At 47.0% G+C, this 20,514-nt stretch overlaps 1 protein-coding gene across 20 annotated transcripts in view; it reads left to right on the top strand.

The window, feature by feature from the left end:
- Window positions 1-20,514, top strand: part of LOC123754014 (transcription factor 12) — a 380,851-nt gene that overhangs the window by 315,342 nt on the left and 44,995 nt on the right. For 11 of the 20 annotated variants that reach the window (XM_069306770.1, XM_069306751.1, XM_069306720.1 and 8 more), the window contains exon 1: window positions 236-1,289. The exons of 4 other annotated variants lie outside the window; for them this stretch is intronic. In XM_069306770.1, coding sequence (XP_069162871.1) covers window positions 834-1,289 — 456 coding nt within the window. In that variant the 5' untranslated portion in view covers window positions 236-833. Of the gene's footprint in view, window positions 1-235; window positions 1,290-7,656; window positions 8,244-20,514 lie in introns of those variants that run through there. 5 more of the 20 variants (XM_069306808.1, XM_045736118.2, XM_069306802.1 and 2 more) reach the window with 4 other exon arrangements.

Raw genomic sequence — 20,514 nt, 5'->3', positions numbered from 1 at the left:
GTTGTAAGCCTCTGCTATTTCCCCCCACCCCTCTCTCCCTCCCTCCCCATGATGCACCTCATGGGGTGTTTTTAGTGGGGCCCTATGATGGGTGTGGTGGTGGTATTAAGGGGTGTTTGGTGGTGTTGGTGGTAGGGGCAGCGGTTTTGTGGTGGTGGTGGTAGGGGCAGCGGGTGTGTGATGGTGGTGGTAGGAGCAGCGGGTGTGTAGTGGTGGTAGAAGCAGCGGGTGTGTAGTGGTGGTAGGAGCAGCGGGTGTGTGGTGGTGGTGGTAGCGGGTGTGGGTGTAGTGGTGTTGAGAGGAGGACGGCCCTGGCAAGGTTAGAGTTGTGTGGTGCCTCGCAGTCTACCCACTCCCATCACAACGCACAAACAAACGCACGCGGACTTCGCCCCTCTCCTCATGCACTCACTCCCGCCCTCCCTCCCTCTCGCCCTACTTGCGTGTAGAACCATCTCCAGACCTCAATAACATATACAAAAAGAGACCTCACCGAAGGCACAGAATAGTGTAACGAAGTTTAATATGTTGTGTTTGTGTAGGGGTATTGGTGGCGGAGGGTGAGAGAGAGGAGTGGCGGGTTGGGGCAGCGTGCTGGCGAGCCTGGCGCGGCGGCAGTCTTTTAGCTGCTCTTGTCCTGAGCACTGCTCTCTGCCCCTCACAGTGTGTGTGCGCGCGTCTGCCCGCTCAGTTCTTACCACTTGTGCCAATCCGCTCAGTCTTCACTCTCGTCATGTTGACTATTAGTGTTGAGCGTATGCTGGTTAGCATGTAGGGGAGGGAGTAGCGGGGTGTAGTGTAAGTGTAGTGGTGACAACGGAGGATCAGTGTACATGGTATTATGTGATAGTGTTGGCCGAGTGGCGGCGAGCATGATGCAGCCCATTGTCAACGGATACAGCAGTGTACAGTCTCCTCTGGACGGTGGTCATGCGGGCGTCCTTAGTCCTCCGGGACAGTTATCTCCCCAGCCCGTCAGTCCGCACCCCGGCGGGTCGTCCGTGACGTCTGTGTCGTGCGGCGCGAGTTACAACAGTGATCGTCACGCGGGATCAACGCGAGTGACACACATGGCCAACGGGGCCCTTATGACACGTACCATGCACATGGCGCCGACGTCAACCCATGTTCGTGGCCACCACTCCAGCCACGGGCGGCGACACCTAGCTGTGGGCCCCTACCCATACTCCCACTTGCGTGGGAGCCTAGTTAATGGTGTGGGAGGGGAGATGGCTGGCACCATCAACGGCAGTCTTCTCCAGGCGGGGCAGCAGCAGCAGCAGCAACCGGTAAGGGTAAAGCAGGAGGCCCCCTTGAGCCTGGCCGTGTAGTGTGATGTGCTCGACTCTCTTAAGGGTGTTCAGGTAGCCAGGAATATGTGCGCCCTCCAGGCTCCTGCAGGAGATGACGGTTGTCTGTTGATAGTTGAGGTTATGGGAGCTAGGAGAGTCGAGGCCGTCCTGACCTTTAGTGGTGTGGCCCTGCAGGGCTAGGTTTTGTCACCAGCATCCGGTGTCCTCTCTGGCTGCTTCTTACCATCTTGTTTCTCCACATCTCACGCTGCACACTCTTAAGCCACCTCTTGTACACACTTTGTAACCAATCAGGAGCATGGCGTCACGCATGCGAGGCTATAGTAAACACTTCTACACGAGTATTTGCAGCATTAGTGTGATCCTGTTTTAGTTTGGGGGGTGCAGTGGTTGCCAAGATTCAGCTTAGAAACTGGTAGAATATTTAGGGGACACTTAGTGAGGTAGTTGTGTCAGAGACGTGTGTGTGTGGGGTATGTGAGGTCAGCCAAAACCACCGAGGAAGGTGTGACCTGCCCCGCCCCCTTGAAGCCCCCCCCCCCTACCCCCACACCTCCAACCCGTCCTGCGTTCTGTCTGGGGGCGCCCGCCAAACCTCTCATTTTGATGGCAAAGCACACGCCAACAGGAGCCACCGTCACTTTTTGTGATGCCTCTGCCCCGTACCCTGGGCGGGGCACGCTGTTCCAACCTCTTACGTCATTTACCCCCTTCGTTATATTAGGTCGTATTTAGGTTCATTCCTTATTTTGTGATAGGGAGGGTTTATAGGGAGCCTTATTTTGTTATAGGGAGGGTAATGGGGATGTCTTAAACATCAAGATTAGATTTACTCAGTAAATTGGCCTTGGAACTGTGAATATTGAACTTTGAACACATGCCAAACACATTATTGGCTGCCTTATAGATGCTAACAGTATCTAAGCGCCATCATAAATAGTTACAAGTTTATAGGTTTCATGGATTAAGGGCAATTGCCCGGAGGGTGGGGGTAATTAATGGCTAGTTAATGAAGTTTATTAATTGTATAAATATTATGGGAAATATTGTCGAGTTGCCAGAACAAAAATATCCCATAGGAGCGGGCAAGCTTTCGCGGTGCGCTAAGCTTTCGCGGTGGGCTTAGCTTTCGCGGTGCGCTTAGCTTTCGCGGTGGGTGCGCGAGAGGCCGGGCGGAGAATCAACAAATATAACACGTTAGGGCTCACTGTACTGGGGGTGTTCATTGTTACACAGGCCGTACCATATTACCTTATGCTGCTCCAGGCTCATTACTGAAATATTTTCACGTAATCCCGTAAGTTGAGTCGGGGGGGCGGCTCAGTGAGTCAGACGAACACTTCAGACACCACCTGTTGATAGTTACCTCGTCTCAAGTCTGCCTCTCTCTCTCTCACCCTCAGAATGTATGGTGTTTCGATAGAGTATATATACGCCTTGTGGTCCGTATGGCGTGTTGACGTCCACACACTGTAGCCCATACAGCTACGTAGTGTGTGGGCGTCCGTACAACGGGACCCATTCAGCACAATGTGTGTGGTGGCGTCCACACACACGCGCACACACACCAGTCACATGGTATCAACACCCGCCAGGAAACAGTAGCAGAGGACATGTGTAAACTAAACACAAATGAGTCACCGGAATGTAAGGAAGTATTATCCAGCGTACGGATGATAAACAAGGCGGATAGTAGAGCAGGAAGTGGTGGAGATAAACTCCATCCATCCGCTGTTTAAAAAGCGGATATAATCAACCCACCAGCATGTTGAAGAGGTGTTGCGCTAGACCACTTGTTTAACCTAGGAAGTTGTTCTTGTTTCAGCTACTCAGAACGAAATGTCCACGTAGCACGGGCTATGGTGAGCCCGTAAACCTAGGAGGCTAGTAGAGCTATGTTATGTCAACGTCCAGACAAGTGTGACACAGATCACTAAATACATCACTTAAAAATCATTGTAATCTTTATACAATGGCGTTAGTTTACATATACTGATGGTGTATAACTAACTCTATGACCCCAGAGGATTCGGCCTGGGTTCGAATCCACTGAGGGGTCATAGAGACTTGTAGTGATATCTGTGCTTAGGGGGACCATTCAATTAAAACTTTTTTTATTCTAAGTTATGTAAAGTATATCCCGCACCATTCATTCTTCGTGAGCGTCTACACACTGTGGCCCGCACCACTACTTCTACACAGACAGAACGCGAAACAATGGGGTATAAATTGGATAAGTTTAGATTTAGGAAAGACTTGGGTAAATACTGGTTCAGTAACAGGGTTGTTTATTTTTGGAACCAATTACCGCGTAACGTGGTGGTGGTGGAGTCCCCCGATTGTTTCAAGCGTGGGTTGGACATGAATATGAGTGGGATTGGGTAGTTATAGATAGGAGCTGCCTCGTATGGGCCAATAGGCCTTCTGCAGTTGCATTTGTTCTTATGTTCTGTGTATTACAAAACCCACGGCAATTGGTGCTTCGTGGAACACCGATAGCCACTGTAGTTTACAGGGAGAATCTGTTGCTGCAACAGAGATGAATTCTTGACAGTCCACGTTATCATTCCTTCTCTCAGCCAAACCACTTCCGTCCCAAATCCTTTTCCTTCCTTACCGTCCTCGGATAAGACAATAAGAGTTGGCTGGAGAGGCCAAAGTTGTACAAGGCTAATTAATTATCGTTTTTATTCTCACAAGACACAATTTGGATGTTTTCTCGATCTCGAAATTTTGCCGGACGCGAATTAGTAACGTGTTGATCAGACTGGTAGTTGTGGTTGATCAGACTGCCAGCTGTGGGTGATCAGACTACCAGCTGTGGTTGATCAGACTACCAGCTGTGGTTGATCAGACTACCAGCTGTGGTTGATCAGACTACCAGCTGTGGTTGATCAGACTACCACCTGTGGTTGATCAGACTACCACCTGTGGTTGATCAGACTACCACCTGTGGTTGGCCAGACTACCACCTGTGGTTGATCAGACCGCCAATCGGATCATGCCTGAGGCAGGAGCCACAGGGACGTTTTAATTCTCTGTCGATGGAATCTGTAGAGAATCGATGTCGATTCTGTACACTGCTCACCAGCGAGTGATGTTATTCTGACATTGTGGTTTTGGTTCATAATTCCGTTTTAGGAGTATACCTGGAGTATACCTGGAGAGGGTTTCGAGAGTTCTTCTATACCATCAGACCGGGCTCGACTTGTGATAACTTGGTCCCGACGTATCTAGATGAGTGTACGTTATCAGTAATGAATAATGATCCATACAGATGGTTCTAGCGTTGGTGATACTTATTATATACATTTTAATTGGGAGGATGATAAGGAAGGAAACATTAAAAACGGCCGAGATACCCGTTCGTGATGCCAACGTGTAGTGACATACACACATGTTGTGTGACATACCACATGGTGTGACACACATATACATGATGTGTGACATACCACATCGTGTGACACGCATCGTGTGGTAAACTGCTGGAGCTGGCCTTCCCAGAGATAGTTAGGTATCTCATTAACAGTTTCCGCTCTCACTGAAGGTGTGTGGGCAAGATGGCCGGTGAGTGTGGAGTATCCCTCGTAGAGTATCCATCGTAGAGTATTCCTCGTAGAGTATCCCTCGTAGAGTATCCCTCGTCTGTGGAGTACCCCCTCGCCTGTGGAGTACCCCCCACGCCTGTGGAGTACCCCCCCTCGCCTGTGGAGTACCCCCCCTCGCCTGTGGAGTACCCCCCCTCGCCTGTGGAGTACCCCCCCTCGCCTGTGGAGTACCCCCTCGCCTGTGGAGTACCCCCCTCGCCTGTGGAGTACCCCCCTCGCCTGTGGAGTACCCCCCTCGCCTGTGGAGTACCCCCCTCGCCTGTGGAGTACCCCCCTCGCCTGTGGAGTACCCCCCTCGCCTGTGGAGTACCCCCCTCGCCTGTGGAGTACCCCCCTCGCCTGTGGAGTACCCCCCTCGCCTGTGGAGTACCCCCCTCGCCTGTGGAGTACCCCCCTCGCCTGTGGAGTACCCCCCTCGCCTGTGGAGTACCCCCTCGCCTGTGGAGTAGATGCGAGGCTTCACGATACACCTGGCTTTACTTTGGGCTGTCGTCACCAGCCTGTCGCAGTGTGCCACTCCGTAACAAATGTGGTTGTTCTGGCCGAGCAGCCCCACCTAACCTATGGAGACTGATGTAAAACGTCGTAATCCTGACGTTTTCTATGTGTTACTGTTACGTCATTTTTTTAACGTAATGACCGTAAAATATAACCTTTTATTTGAAAGGGCAAGTTGGTTATGACAAGGGTTGTGGGGCCCTTGTAATCAAGGGATCAGTAATGAGAGTGTAGTTTTTTGTTCTAATTGTAATATTCCAGCTTTACCTTGCGATGATTTCGGGGCTCGACGTCCCCGCGGCCCGGTCCCCGACCAGGCCTCCTAGTTAAGTGTGAATAGTTATGCTTTCTATGTTTCTAGAAACATTGCCAGGACAGAAGCTGGAATGGTCACGAGGGGGGGGGGGTGCAGGGATATTCCTGCGCGGGCCGTAAGCCTCTGGCTGGCCCCACTAAGTGTTGCTTGTTTCTGTTTTACTTGGGCGGAGTATGAGTATTTATGACCCGTATGGTCGCTTCAGTAAGATTTTGTCCCATGTGGGGGTAGGGGGGGGGGATTAACATACATAGGTTACTGAGTGGAGTTGTGACGTCCCCGGCCCTAACCCCCCGGCCCTGGGGCCAGATTCACGAAGCAGTTACGCAAATACTTACGAACGTGTACATCTTTCCTCAATCTTTGATGGCATTGGTTACATTTATAAAACAGTTTATACAAGTATGAAATCTTCCAAATCAACTGTTGTTAATGTTATAAACAGCCTCTTGGTGACTCGGGAGCTCATTAACTGTTTAATAATTGTAAACAAAGCCGCCAAAGATTGAGGAAAGATGTACAGATTTGTAAGTGCTTGCGTAACTGCTTCGTGAATCTAGCCCCAGACCTCCGGCCCTGACAGGGACATCCCCCGACCCTGCAAACCATCACCAGTAACAACCTCACTGATCTCATTACCATTCAAAATGTCTTAGCATCTGGGCTGTGGGAGAACTCTCGAAACAAATCACAGGTAAATGTTGTTCTAATTTTGTTCTTATAACTAATATTAACGTTAGAACAACCACTAATATGACGCTGTGCACTCGTCCAAGACGCTGGCCATGTAAACAAACCATTGATCATCAGATGACATTAGTGCAAAATGTCTATATCATTATGACACGATTAATCCAAATTTATAATGTATACTCAGTTTGTAATGTGTATATATATAATGTGTGTGTATGTGTACGATTAACTGTTTTATAGCTATCTTTTTTGTTTACATTTAGAAGATATAATATTTATTACTTGTAATTAATCTATTTTGTTGCTTCGCAGGTGAGTGTTAGGGTGAGAGGCCGTGGTGAAGCTTGACAGGCAAGTAAGTAAAGACACACACACTCACACACACACACACACACTCACACACACACACTCACACACACACACACACACACACTCACACACACACACACACACACTCACACACACACACTCACTCACAAAGACACTCCGCCATACACGAGAGCAGCGGTGCAGTTAAATCTTGTCACATCCAGTATTATGAGCTGAAGATCGCCAGACGACACCTTGGAGAGCAAGACTGTGTGTGTGTATACTCGCCTAATTGTACTTGCGGGGGTTGAGCTCTGGCTCTTTGGTCCCGCCTATCAACTGGTGTACAGATTCCTGAGCCTACTGGGCTCTGTCATATCTACATTTGAAACAATTTGTGTATGGAGTCATTTGGAGTATGGAGTATGTCATTTGGAGTATGGAGTATGTCATTTGGAGTATGGAGTATGTCATTTGGACTCCATACAATTTGTGTATGGAGTCATTTGATGTTGTGTATATCTACATTTGTGTATGGAGTCAGCCTCCACCACCACCACATCACTGCCTAATGCATTTCATCTGCTAACTACTTTGACACTGAAAAAGCTCTTTCTAACGTCCCTGTGTGTGTGTGTGTGTGTGTGTGTGTGTGCGCGTGCGTGCGTGCGTGCGTGAGTGCGTGCGTGCGTGCGTATACATCCGCCACTCTGCCCCCAAAACCTACCGCTGAAAACGTTTCGTCTTATCATCACCCTTGTATCGCCCTCTTTTACGCACTTAGGCCGAGTAGTAGACGCTAATCAAATCTCCCCTCTCGTGCTGCTAAATGTCGACACAAAAATTGGTCTGAATGTCAGGTTTCCCATTTTCGGTGATGGAACCAACCGGCTGTTGCACTTCCCCTCGATCTCAGTGTGGCAGAGGCGCGATGATGGCCGCCAGCGCTGTTACCACACCTCGCTGCTCCTCCCTGCTGGTCTCTGCTGGCCTCACCCACGACGTTTTATGCAAGTGCAAGAGTGGCTATGTGCATATGCAACACCATGGGTAGTTGGTCAGCAGTAATTACGGTGTTATTTTCGAGTGAGCACATGTTTCTGGATGCAGTGGGCGGGGCCAGGAGAGCGGTAAGCCAATCAGAAGGGTGAGTTGGTCGGTTACTCCGCCCACAGCCGCCACAAGATGAGCTAGGGTTATCTCCTCCGTATGTGAGCATCACTCCAAAGTTGTGGTGGCAGTGTGAGGCCCCACTGTTCCGACGCGCCGTGCGGACCCGCCTCCGGGATTTACGACCTTCTTAAATCACCGCCGATGTGTTAATAACCAAATTGTAGCAGTGTAGAAACTTCCCATCGACTGGCTGGCCCATCTGCTGGAGCGGTGGTGTCATGTGAGCTCTTTAATGAGGTTGTAGGACGTGAGACCTCGACAACAACAATGTTTTGTACCTACCCATACTACAAGCCGCCGCTGGTGTACATGCCGCCACACAAGCCGCTAGGGGTAAGCCTCATACTCTCTCTCTTCTACACCTTCCCTCCCCCTTCAGGTCTTGTGGTCAGTGTGACTTTCTTCCATCTGTAGTCCGCCCCCTACACAAAGTTCATCAGTGATCCCCGGCGTTGAGTGATGGAATCAGGACTACGATTTGGGGAAGAGTTGTACAGGCCGCCACGGTTAATGGAATTGGCTGTAGATGAGTAAGGTTAGTGAGGTGAGAGGCGCACGCGAGGGCGGCGATTACCGTGGATCCGCTGGTCATCTCGTCCTTCTGGCCCCTTCATAATGCCCATCCCGTAACCCCCCCTTCCCCTGCCACTCGTGTCCTCACGGTTCATACTGATGGGACCTGCCCTTGTACCCATCACGCTGGACTCTATCCCATCACTTTTCGGGAGTCAATTACACTTGGTGCCGTTAGCCTGTACTCATACGCGTAAATAAACAACCCAAAAATGCCGGGATTTGTACTCTTCAGATATCAGGGTCTCAAAGATATCAGAGTTGTACAAGGGTGTGGCGGGGAAGAATGACCCGCGGTCCACCCCCGACCTCCACCCGACCCTTGGGGATTTAACTTGATCCAACTTCCGCCCGTTTAGGGTGGAGTGACCACCACCAGCTGTCTGTCTGTGTCTGCTACTGCCTGTCTGCCCGCCAACCCGTCTACTCTCATTTTTGTTATCAATTTATTGAAATGTTTACAAGGTGGTGAAGTGGGTTTCAGAAATACATTGATTTGTAAATTTAATATATATATATATATAATATATATATATATATATATATATATATATATATATATATATATATTTTTTTTTTTTTTAAAACCTAGAAGGGGTACCACCTCTGGTGCAAATGTAGGGACCCATAGCCTCGGAGAAGAAAATAAAGTAAATAAAGTAAATAAAAATAAAATAAAATAGAAAATAAAGTAAATAAAGAAAATATATATATATATATATATATATATATATATATATATATATATATATATATATATATAAAATAATATATATATCACATCACTTTGTTAATTTTCGTGATTTACACACACACACACACACACACACACACACACACACACACACACACACACACACACACACACACACACACACACACACACAACACAGGCCCCAGGATGGAGCCCGTATCTTTTAAAGCACAAGATGAAACTGGGAAAAGTTCAGAGGCATGCCACTAGGCTAGTCCCAGAACTAAGAGGCATGAGTTACGAGGAAAGGCTGAGGGAACTACACCTCACGTCGCTGGAGAATAGAAGAGCTCGGGGAGACATGATCACCACATACAAGAATCTCAGGGGAATTGACAGGGTTAGGTCAGGAGGAAACTTCTCTTGAGGTTGTCTTGAGATGATTTCGGGGCTTAGCGTCCCCACGGCCCGGTCCTCGACCAGGCCTCTTTTTTGTTACACACTCCCGGGAAGCAGCCTGTAGCAGCTGTCTTAACTCCTAGGTACCTATTTACTGCTAGGTAACAGGGGCATCAGGGTGAAAGAAACATTTTGCCCATTTGTCTCCGCCTCCACCGGGAGGGGGGGGGAGCCACTCAAATGAACCACAGAGACATTAGAAAGATTTTTTTCAGTGTCAGAGTAGTTAGTAAATGGAATGCACTAGGTGATGTGTATGGAGGCTGACTCCATACACAGTTTCAAATGTAGATATGATGGAGCTTGAGAAGCTCAGGAATCAGTACACCAGTTGATTGACGGTTGAGAGGCGGGACCAAAGAGCCAAAGCTCAACCCTCGTAAGTATATCTAGGTGAGTACAGGATGTGTGTCCATGGTTGGAGGGCAGACGCTTTGGGCTAACCTCATTAAATTTTGCAGGGGAGGGGGGTGTCCGGCTCGGCCTCCATACCCCCCTTAAAAGGGGTAGGGGAAGCGGCCCATATGCACTCCCTGAACAGTTTAGCCAGGTACCTCATCTTCATGTATTCACCTCTCCTTCCCCACCTTCCTTCACCACCTTCCTTCACCACCTTCCTTCACCACCTTCCTTCACCACCTTCCTTCACCACCTTTCTTCCCCACCTTCCTTCCCCACCTTCCTTCACCACCTTCCTTCACCACCTTCCTTCACCACCTTCCTTCCCCACCTTCCTTCACCACCTTCCTTCACCACCTTCCTTCCCCACCTTCCTTCCCCACCTTCCTTCCCCACCTTCCTTCCCCACCTTCCTTCCCCACCTTCCTTCCCCACCTTCCTTCCCCACCTTCCTTCACCACCTTCCTTCCCCACCTTCCTTCACCACCTTCCTTCACCACCTTCCTTCACCACCTTCCTTCACCACCTTCCCTCGTTGTTGTCTCTTGTTTAAGAATAGCTACTTGGAACAAACAATTCCAAGTAGCACGGGCTATGGTGACCCCGTAGTGGACTTACCTGAAATTGAAACAAGTTTATTGAGGTAAAATACACACAAAGGGATGAGATAGCTCAAGCTATTCTCACCCCGTTCAGTACATCGTGTTAATACATACATACACACACATCACAAGCAATAAACGTATTACCGAACATTCTGAGAGATAAACATCTACATTTCCTATGGACTTGCCTGCTTACCCCCAAGAGCGGGGCTGTGCACCTTCCCTCTCCTTCACCTGTATATATACGCTGTATGGAATCCACATGCCATGTGTAAGTAAGCCACATAAGTGCAAGCCAATACCAAACAATTTTTTTTTAATGAAACAGATTATTTCTGTGTGATATTTTCTCAGTTACCGCCGTCTTCGTGGGCTTTACTGATAATTATTTTCCTGGCGGTGTTATCCTGAGAACAGTTCTTAGTTCTTAGGAATTGTTCCTCGTTAACTCCTTGTTCTTAAGAACGAGGAGTTGAAATAATTCCTCGTTCAACTCCTCTATTTTGTTTTTGCTTACCACGCCAAGCAGCATCACTATTTGACTCATAAAAAATGAGTTTAACATATGATACCGGTTGGTGGGGGGGGAGGGGGGTTGGCATGTTTAGTTAACATATCCGTTAGTGATTAGGCTGCATTGGTGAGTGGTCTGTCTGCATGAGGCGGCCGTGGTGATGGCTCTCTATATGCGCTTCTTATGTGCGTCTTGAAGCATTCTCACGAAAAGATAGTGCAAAGGGGGGAGGGGGGATTGCTAAGCTTTGGTGACGCGGCAATCTGATTGGTGCGTTTCTGTGGTGTGTGGCAGCGTGGTTGCCATGACGACGGTACACTGCAGGAAATATTACACGTGGCTTCACCCCCATCATCTCCTCCCCCCCCCCTTCCCATCTCCCCCCCCCATCCCATTCCCCCACTCTACCCTTAACGCCCCCCCCAACCTACCCTTAACCCCCCCCCCCATTCAGACCTTACCCAGTACCCCTTTATCCGTCACTCCACGACCCCCTATAAGCCTCTACCCGCATACAGTACATGTTCAAGACTTACTTTATTTGTTTGGTGGTCAAATGGATTTGTTCATTTGCCTCTGTAACCCTTTACACCACCGCCCACGGGATGGGTATGGGGTGCATAATACAAAAATCATCACAAACGTATGCGGAGAATAGGTCACAACAACCTGACTGAAACAAATAACCCAACACACGTGAATTGAAATGAAAGTGAGGACGTTTCGGACCCAGAAATTGAAAATCTGAAAATTCATATTTTGAAGAAATTAATTATTTTTTAGAAACTTTTCATCAGGAGAAATGCTTGCCATTTTCTGATGCGTGTCGCCCAACTACTAAGGTTTAAGGCCAAGTCTTGGACGGGTGACTGGCATGGTAACTGTGAAGCTCAGTCGAGGCTAACAGTGTTAGTTTCTATTTCTGTTAAGCCAGTTTCCGGAATAACACCCTAACCCCACGACACCGACAGGTGGTAAAAACCCACCTTGTTCACCGGTATCCAGCACCAGGAGAGAGAGAGAGAGAGAGAGAGATGTGCCGGCTACTCTAGACGTAAACAGTAGTTAAGTATTCAGAAGTACAATATTTGAGAAGTATTATACGTAGCGTGTATGTTCTTGGAGCATACTTGGAGAGGGTTCGGGGAGTTCTTCTACTCCCCCGAGCCCGGCCTGAAGCTACCTTGGAGTTTTTCCGGGTCTAAGCGTCTCCGCGGCCCGGTCGTCGACCAGGTCTCCAGGCTAGACTCGACTTGTGATAACTTGGTCCACTATCTCTCTATCTGTCTCCTCCTAACCACTAATATATCTATCCACTTTCTTTAACTCCACTATCTCCTCTTAACTCCACTATCATTACTGAAATATGTATGTTGGAGAGTTATTTTAAAGCAAATAATAAGGTACTAACCAGTTGGTAAGGGGACCTGCTTCACATAGGCCAGCAGGTCTAGTAGAGTGTTCCGATCTTCAAATCACACAAATTGTGTATGCTATATACATATATATTGTGTATGCTATAATTTACTTATCTTCACACCTGTGAAGATGGGTGAATTAAATCTAGGTACTAGTATGTGGCGAATATTGAATAGCAAGCAATGTTTTCTTCAAAATATGACTATGGTTTAACCAGAATAAACAAACAAACAAACAAACAACAAATTTTAACTAAAAAATACTATGGAACTGTAGGTAGACTTTTGTAAGCTTCATTTTTGGATAGAAAAGTTGCATTTTTTTTTCCAGGGATATTCCTGCGCGGGCCCTAAGCCTATGGCTGAGCCCTTAAGTGTTATGCAAATGGTGTTCATTATAGTTTAATGTACATTGTTATCATTAGCAAAATATAGTCTCCACGGTATCGGTTCAGTAATGTTAATCGGTTTGTGGAGGGAGGGAATTATGAGGGGAAAGCGCCAAGCTAGTTATGACTATTGCACCGAGAAGGGGTCAGGATAAGGATTTGGGATGGGACGGGGAGGGAAGGAATGGTACCTAACCACTTGGATAGTCGGGGGATTGAATGCCGACCTGCATGAAACGAGACCGTCGCTCTACCGCCCAGCCCAAGAAATTGAAAGTAAAGGATCTAAGATTATTGATTAGTGAAGACGCAAATCCAAGGCAGCGATATATTAATGGTAGTCATAATGATAACAAGACAACTGACTGTTTATATATAGAAGCAATTGCTATAAAAAGATATTATGACCCATCCTTACGATGGGCCTATCCCTCAGTGTGCCCTCTGTGACCTTGGCCTTCATGACGTGTTCCCCCCATGACCCCCACCCTTACGGTGAGCTCCCTATGCTCCTCATCGCCATTCACATGCCACCCACTTTGTATGGTCAGCACAGTAACCGGACCAGGCAATGTGATGTAGTAATTGCGCGAATTCGCCTTGGCTATAGACACATCTGGCAGGTTAGTGAGGCTGAGCCACTACCAGAATATTCAGATTGTAAACTCTGTGATAAACCTTTAATGCATTCACTAGAACACTATATTGATGAATGTGAAACCGTAAAGGACTTTAGACCTCCTGGCCTATTGTACCACCAACTGTGTAACTATTTTATTGACTCAGGTGTTCTGGACGACATCCTAACAATTTACCCAAAATTTGCTTGTCCATTTTAAAGAATGAAGAACAATTTCTACTTATATTCTAAGCTGTATCACTTATGAACCCATCCCTGCCCTTGTGTGGCAGTGCACAATAGAAAGTTGTTTTCACATATCCACACATTAAAACATTGATTGTAACCGTGATATATATGTGCTTCAGCCTACAGTTTAGGCCTATTGTCTTATGTATGACCCTCTGTCCTGCGTGACAGTGAATACTAGCATTAACCTCAATTTAATAAGACTATCAAAATCCTCAGATTAGGCAAAATTGTAATTAATTTTGTCAATAAAGATGTTAATAATAATAACCCACTTGTGTGGTTGAGAGGGAGGGTCCAGACACTGACTCTCAGGCCGACAGAAACATTCGAGTGAGTACTGTGATCTTCCACCCTTTCCCCACACCACATGCCCAAAATACTCCCGCAGGAGACGGACTTGCGCTCGACCAGCTCAGCATTTTACAAGTTAGAAAATATTGATGCCTGGATAATTTTGTTAGAGGGTTTGTTCCTTGATGGCGGAGGAACATGTTGCGGTCATCACCGAGGGCTGGTTGTGGTAGATCTCTCTCTCCCTCTCTCTTTTCCCGGCATCGTTACCGCTGCTGCCCATCTGCATCTCTGCTCTAATGTGCTGCAGGAGGCGGTGTGTGGGGGGCACTAACAGGGAGAGGGGGTTGGGGTGAACCGATTCTATTGTGGAGGGAGGTGTCTTGGAGGGTGTTTGGTTGGTACATTAGGCTAGTCCACCTGTGATAGTCCACTCCATTGTTTCTTGGGATCAAGCTCCACATCCTGGGCTCTATTTTTGTTTGTTACACAGGTGGGTACAGGAGCAGGCTGTTGCTGCTGACTCCTGTTAGCAGGCAGCTGCTGACTCCTGTTCGCAGGCTGAGAGGTTTCCTAATCCAGTAATCGTCTTCTGTTGATTCGCGTGCGCGTTAATTTGCTGGAACTGATATGTACAGAGCGTCTGTAAAGCCTGCTGTCTGTTGGCCAGCATATCTGCCTCTTGCATGATTGCTCTGCAAGCACTGTTTGCATCATATTCTGATCTGGCCTTCTGTTGTTCAATGGGGGGTTGTAGGTGACCACTGTCACTTGTTCCCTCTCTTCTTACTATCGCTAAATTTTTTAAATTTAAATTTTGCCCCGAGGGGCGAGTTTATTGGGCAGCGCCACTCATCTTGTGAGTGGACACACCGCCATAGCAGCATGTACAACACTCCCCAATAGGAAGAAAACCCGCTGGGTTGTTCATCCTGTCACTTGTACCATCGCTGTGGTAAAGTGTCGTCTTCTTCTTCTTTAGTGTTTTACCATTTATATTTCTTATATCTGTTTACAGAGTGCTGCTTCTCCTTCCCTCTTGAGGTCTATCTTGTTATCTGTTACTCTCTCGGCAAGTTGTATTGTTTATTATTATTATTATCAAGTTTTGTCTCCACAAGAATACTGTTTTTATGATGATATTTGTTCCCGTTTTCTCCTTCATATCCTCTGCTTTGTTAGAGATTCTGTGAGCATGTTTGTGCTACATCTTGTGTGTTTTCGTCTTGATCTTTTGCGTTATTGGGGTTTGTGAAGAGCTTAGGAATGTTAATTTTTCTGTGTGTGTGGAAACTGTGTATGGAATTACCCATCAGTCGTTGTCCGGTGGCGCAAACGCAAGGAAAGTGGTGGGGGTGTTGAGGCGGGGTGTGGGGTGGGGGTGTTGAGCGAGGGGTGGGGTGGGAGTATAGGGGTGGGGGAAGCATGCTAGCCTCTTGATAGACTCCAGATGGGGCCCTGAGGGGTGGTGTTGGTGTTGCTCCCAGTGCTATTGGTGATGCCGCCCGTGTTGCATCATTGACAGTGCCATGGGCCGTGTCACCCAGTGTCACGGGAATGGGGTGCCTGGAGGGTTGGCCCTCGTGCTGTTGGCTCTCATTCTTAATAGCAGTAGCGCCCATTTTCCTTCACTCTCTGGGCTTTGTTCGATCAACTGGAGCTGTAATTCATACGTCAGACTGCAAGCAGCGGCGTCTAAACAGCCTAGTTGATCAGACCATCAACCAGGAGGCCTGGTGAGAGACTGGGCCGGGGAGGTATTGTTCCCCGGAACCACCTCATGGTAAGGCAAAGTAGCCACACATATCAAATTCACTCTCACTAACGGTATACACCTTATGCCTTACCATACCACCATACACCGCCCACAGCACACACCCACCCTCCTACCTACCGTTCTCACCCACCCACCACCCACTTCACGTGAGACCTATCGGTGGAGACTGGACGGGTCGGGGTAAAGATCAGACCCGTAGTTCTGGAGTGCACATCTTACATTGAACCAGTTACAGGTTAGCACAGTTTTGAGTACAGTATGAGGAACCGCAGAGGAGCGCCCCAGGGCTGCCATTTTGTTCATTGTTTACATAGTTCTCCTTGCAAGCCTCATTCATCGATCAACATGTGTACATCTTCACATGCGGCCGTCTTCACATGCGGCCTAAGAAGTGAGACATTACAAATAAACTTTTAATGTAAACCGGACTTGAACAGATTCATATCAGTGCAATCAGTGCGTGTACTAAGCCCGAGGAGCGATGTTAAGGGATATCAGTTAAACGATATAGAAATAAGATAAGTCCAATTATAGAAATGATCATGGAGTCATGATTAATAAGGATCTGAAACTTAAGAAAATAATGTGCAAATTTAGGAAATGATTTGTTCATAGGAAATGATTTCCCGCCAAACACAGCGAAACTACGACGTTGCTACAACGTTCGAACAAGACTTAACACCTAACAAGTTATAAGAACCAATATAACAAGTTGTAACAACGTTCTAATACGTCAAAAACACGTTAAGCCAAGCTGCAACAACTTCATTACAAGTTGTAACAAGCGGAAAATAGGGGCAATTACGGTTTGTGTTTCCAGGGTTCCAGTAGGTGAATATGATAGGTTTGTGGAAGGTTTTTTTTTTTTAGTAACAGGAAGTTTAGCTGTTATATTTCAACATTATCTTGCAAGGGTTTTGAAACTTCGCTTGGTGTATGTGTGGTACGCCTCGCTTGGTGTATGTGTGGTACGCCTCTGGTCTGCTGGTCGAACAGTCCTGCAACCAGGAGGCCTGGTCGACGACCGGACCCGGGGGCGTTGAACCCCCGGTATCATCCCAAAGTAACGGTATCATTTTTATTATCTTGATATCTTATCTTGATACCATGGCTATCTTGTTATCTTGATACCATGGCTATAGTGATTATCTTAGTCAATACCCAATATACTCAAAGATCTCTTTCTGGCGAATTGAAATTTGATTGAAAGATTATGATAATAGGATACAAATAGGTTTTGGAAAATACCATAAAGGGTAAAAGTTTCAAACTGCCTCTCAAGGGTTCATAGACCTTTTGCGGCTCCCGTTATTCTCCTGTTTTGTAAACAGTCTACTAACAGCTTTACGACTGTTGCACAAGGAAACGGCACAGAAGGAGCGAGTGTCTCAAGGGACCGCCTCTTGCCTGCTACTTTCGTGCACGACCACGTGAACGAAAACACTCGAGGTAGGCCTAGTTTCTTGGCTAGCCTGGTTGACCAGTCTAGCAACGGGGGGAGGCCTGGTCGACGACCGGGCCGCGGGGACGCTAAGCCCCGAAAACACCTCAAGGTGACTCCGACTACTCTGTTTCTGCACAATGTTATAACCTTCCCCCCCCCCCCCAAAGTAATCCAGGCTTTTCAAACTGATGAACGAAGTGAAGATATCAGCAGATAGTGATATCTTATATCTGGTGATATATTTACTGTGTATAGATTAAGGTGTTAGAACTTTGCTCTTTCTTCCTGGTTAGCATTCCTTCCATTTTGGTAGTTAAGATGATTAAAAGTCTTTAGTGTAGCAAGGATATAGTGATGTATAGTGTGGCTCGGTAGTTTCATCAGAGCAGATGAGTGGTGGCAAGTCACCGTTGTACCAGTCGAGAGAGAGTACAAGTATTTGGAACAGTGGCTTCAGAGTTTTCGTACTGCGTTCGAACAATTTTCACAATCTTAGATATCATTCTTGCCGATGCGATAAATTATTTTGTTGTGGTCGAACAAGGTCGTATCCTCGATATTATCTCTACCATGTTCTAATTTTATTTTTCCTCCTTTTTTTTTACCGTGATAATACCGGACTGTTTCTTGTGGTCCTTCACCACTAGTAATCTGCCAACTGTAAATTGGCAGATTTAGCAGACAAGCTGACGCTGATGTCTTGCATGTTGAGGGAGTGACTGGGAAGTGATTGTGAAGGATCTTGAAGGATTGAGGGTGATTGAGGGAAGGTCTTGTTCCTCTCATGGACTGCTGATGTCCACAAGACTCCATCTAACCCTGGTTGATACCTGGTTGATACCTGGTTGGAGGAAGGGGGGGGGGAGGGGAAGTTGGCTTGGTTCTAAGAGACGATGAGGATTTTCCTTGTTGTAGAAAAATGTTAATGTTGCAACTTACCTATCGTAGGTAGGTGGGGGGGGGGGCGGTCTCTTACTTTTCGTGGATAAGGGGGGAGGTGCCTCATAACTGTCTTGGAGGGGGGGGAGGCATGGGGTAGGTCTCTCCTACTTGTCGTGAGGGGGGAGGGGGCATGGGGTAGGGGCTGCGTCACCGTTACGGAGTATTAATGGCTACATTTTTATTAAATTGTTTGTTTTAGCGTCACGATCCTCTTTATTTGGTTGAGATTGAGTTGAGAGGAATGTCCCTAAGCCCCCCACCCCCCTCCTCGCTACAAGTTGGCCACCACCTTTTATAACTATTAACTCGTGTAATTTGGGCCTTCCCCGTCTCCCTAAACATTATTACCAAAAACTATAAGATAACCCCAGGCGTCTCCTGGAGATTAATTGATTACAAAATGATATTTACACGAGAATAACGAAGTCAATGATGCCATATAAACGCAACAATTCACCTACCTTCGGGTTATGCACGCAAATCTTCTCTTAAGACTTCTAAACAGTCTGGTTGACCAGTCCAGCAACCAGGAGGCCTGGTCGACGACCGGGCCGCGGGGACGCTAAACCCCGGAAGCACCTCAAGGTAGGTAAGACAACTTTTGGACAACTTTTCCCCAATCATTGCTGATTCAGAAAATTGCTTTATAATTTCCAGTAAATATAGCAGTCGGGTTTGAAAAAAGATTTTTAAACGATTTCATCTCATAGATTCGAATCAAGCTTCAGTCAGTTAATAAATGTACGAGTTTATCTTCGAGCAACACCCCCTAACTACACTGCCTTCGACACCCTGTTGGATACACACTTCTCTTCTAATTACTTGTGTAACATGCCACCCCTAACAGTTTATCAGAACACAAACAACCTCGTTTGAACTCAACCATTCGTTGGTCCAAATAAGTGTTAGGTGGTATGGGTAAGTCAGCTTGCTAAAAGGGTGGAAAGTGTCGGGCATTAGTGGCAAGTGTCAGCGTCTCCCCTCTCTCTCTCTCTCTCCAACCCCCACTTTCCCCTCTCCCCCTCCCCTGGCCTTCCCCTCCCGTCCCCTCACTGCTCAACAGGGTGCTTGCTCTCCATCTCACAAGTCGGGTGGGAGATGCTGCTACCCCCACATATCGTATCGGGGACTATCGACTTGGTAATGGATGACCCGTGTTCCTCACCCGCCACTCCTGCACGCCTCTCATCCTCCTCCTCCTCCTCCTCCTCCTCCTTGTACTCGTCTTCCTGCTCCTGCTGCTGGTGGTGGGAGGGTGGGGGGGGGGGGTTCTTCTCCTACCCTCCCCCTCCTTGTCTCTGCTCTTCAAGTATGAGCTTCATTCTCACTCCTCACCCTCGTCCGCCACTTAGTGTGTGTCCATACCCGCTCCCACCACCCACTACTGCTGCTGTCTTCCACTACCACCCACTGCTGCTGTCTTCCACTACCACCCACTGCTGCTGTCTTCCACTACCACCCACTGCTGCTGTCTTCCACTACCACCCACTGCTGCTGTCTTCCACTACCACCCACTGCTGCTGCTATCTTCCACTACCCCTAATTGAGAACTAATACGACTAACTTAATTTTTCTCTCTAGGAAATCCTAGCTACTAAACACCACAGTAACATTCACTTAAAGTAAAAATATGTATATATTTATCCCTTCTCCCCTCACCCAGCCCAGTACTATAGTATTTCTATAGTTTCTAGTTTCAGCTAGTATTCGTATTTCAATTAGTAATTGGAAAGTATTTGTCTAAGTAATATTTATTATCAAGAAATTGAGAAGACGTTCTAAAGAATATACACACAAAGAAATCACATTAACGTGATGTGCATCAGTGATAAAATCCTATGCTCGTGCCCACCTTTATCGCCCTTGTGGAGTTTCTCCTAGAGAACAGGTTGAAGTTTTAATTATGTGTTTTAGTATTTATCAAACTGGTATTTTTCTCCCACGAAATGAACATTGAAATGACATGAACAAGTCTATAAATATAATATATATATATATATATATATATATATATATATATATATATATATATATATATATATATATATATATAAGTTTGTGAGGGTACCACCTCTGGTGCCAATGTGGGGACCCATAGCCTCGGAGAAGAAAATAAAAAGTATTCAGAGGAGACCTTGTGGTTTCTCACTGAACACTTATATTATCTTCTCCTACCACCCCCATTCTTTTGTATGTACACACATATATATTTACTTTATTTGAACTTT

This window comes from Procambarus clarkii, chromosome 6, assembly GCF_040958095.1.
Source record: "Procambarus clarkii isolate CNS0578487 chromosome 6, FALCON_Pclarkii_2.0, whole genome shotgun sequence".
NCBI lineage: Eukaryota > Metazoa > Arthropoda > Malacostraca > Decapoda > Cambaridae > Procambarus > Procambarus clarkii.
Note: the sequence above shows the minus strand (reverse complement) of the source record. Positions and strands in the feature narration are given on the sequence as shown.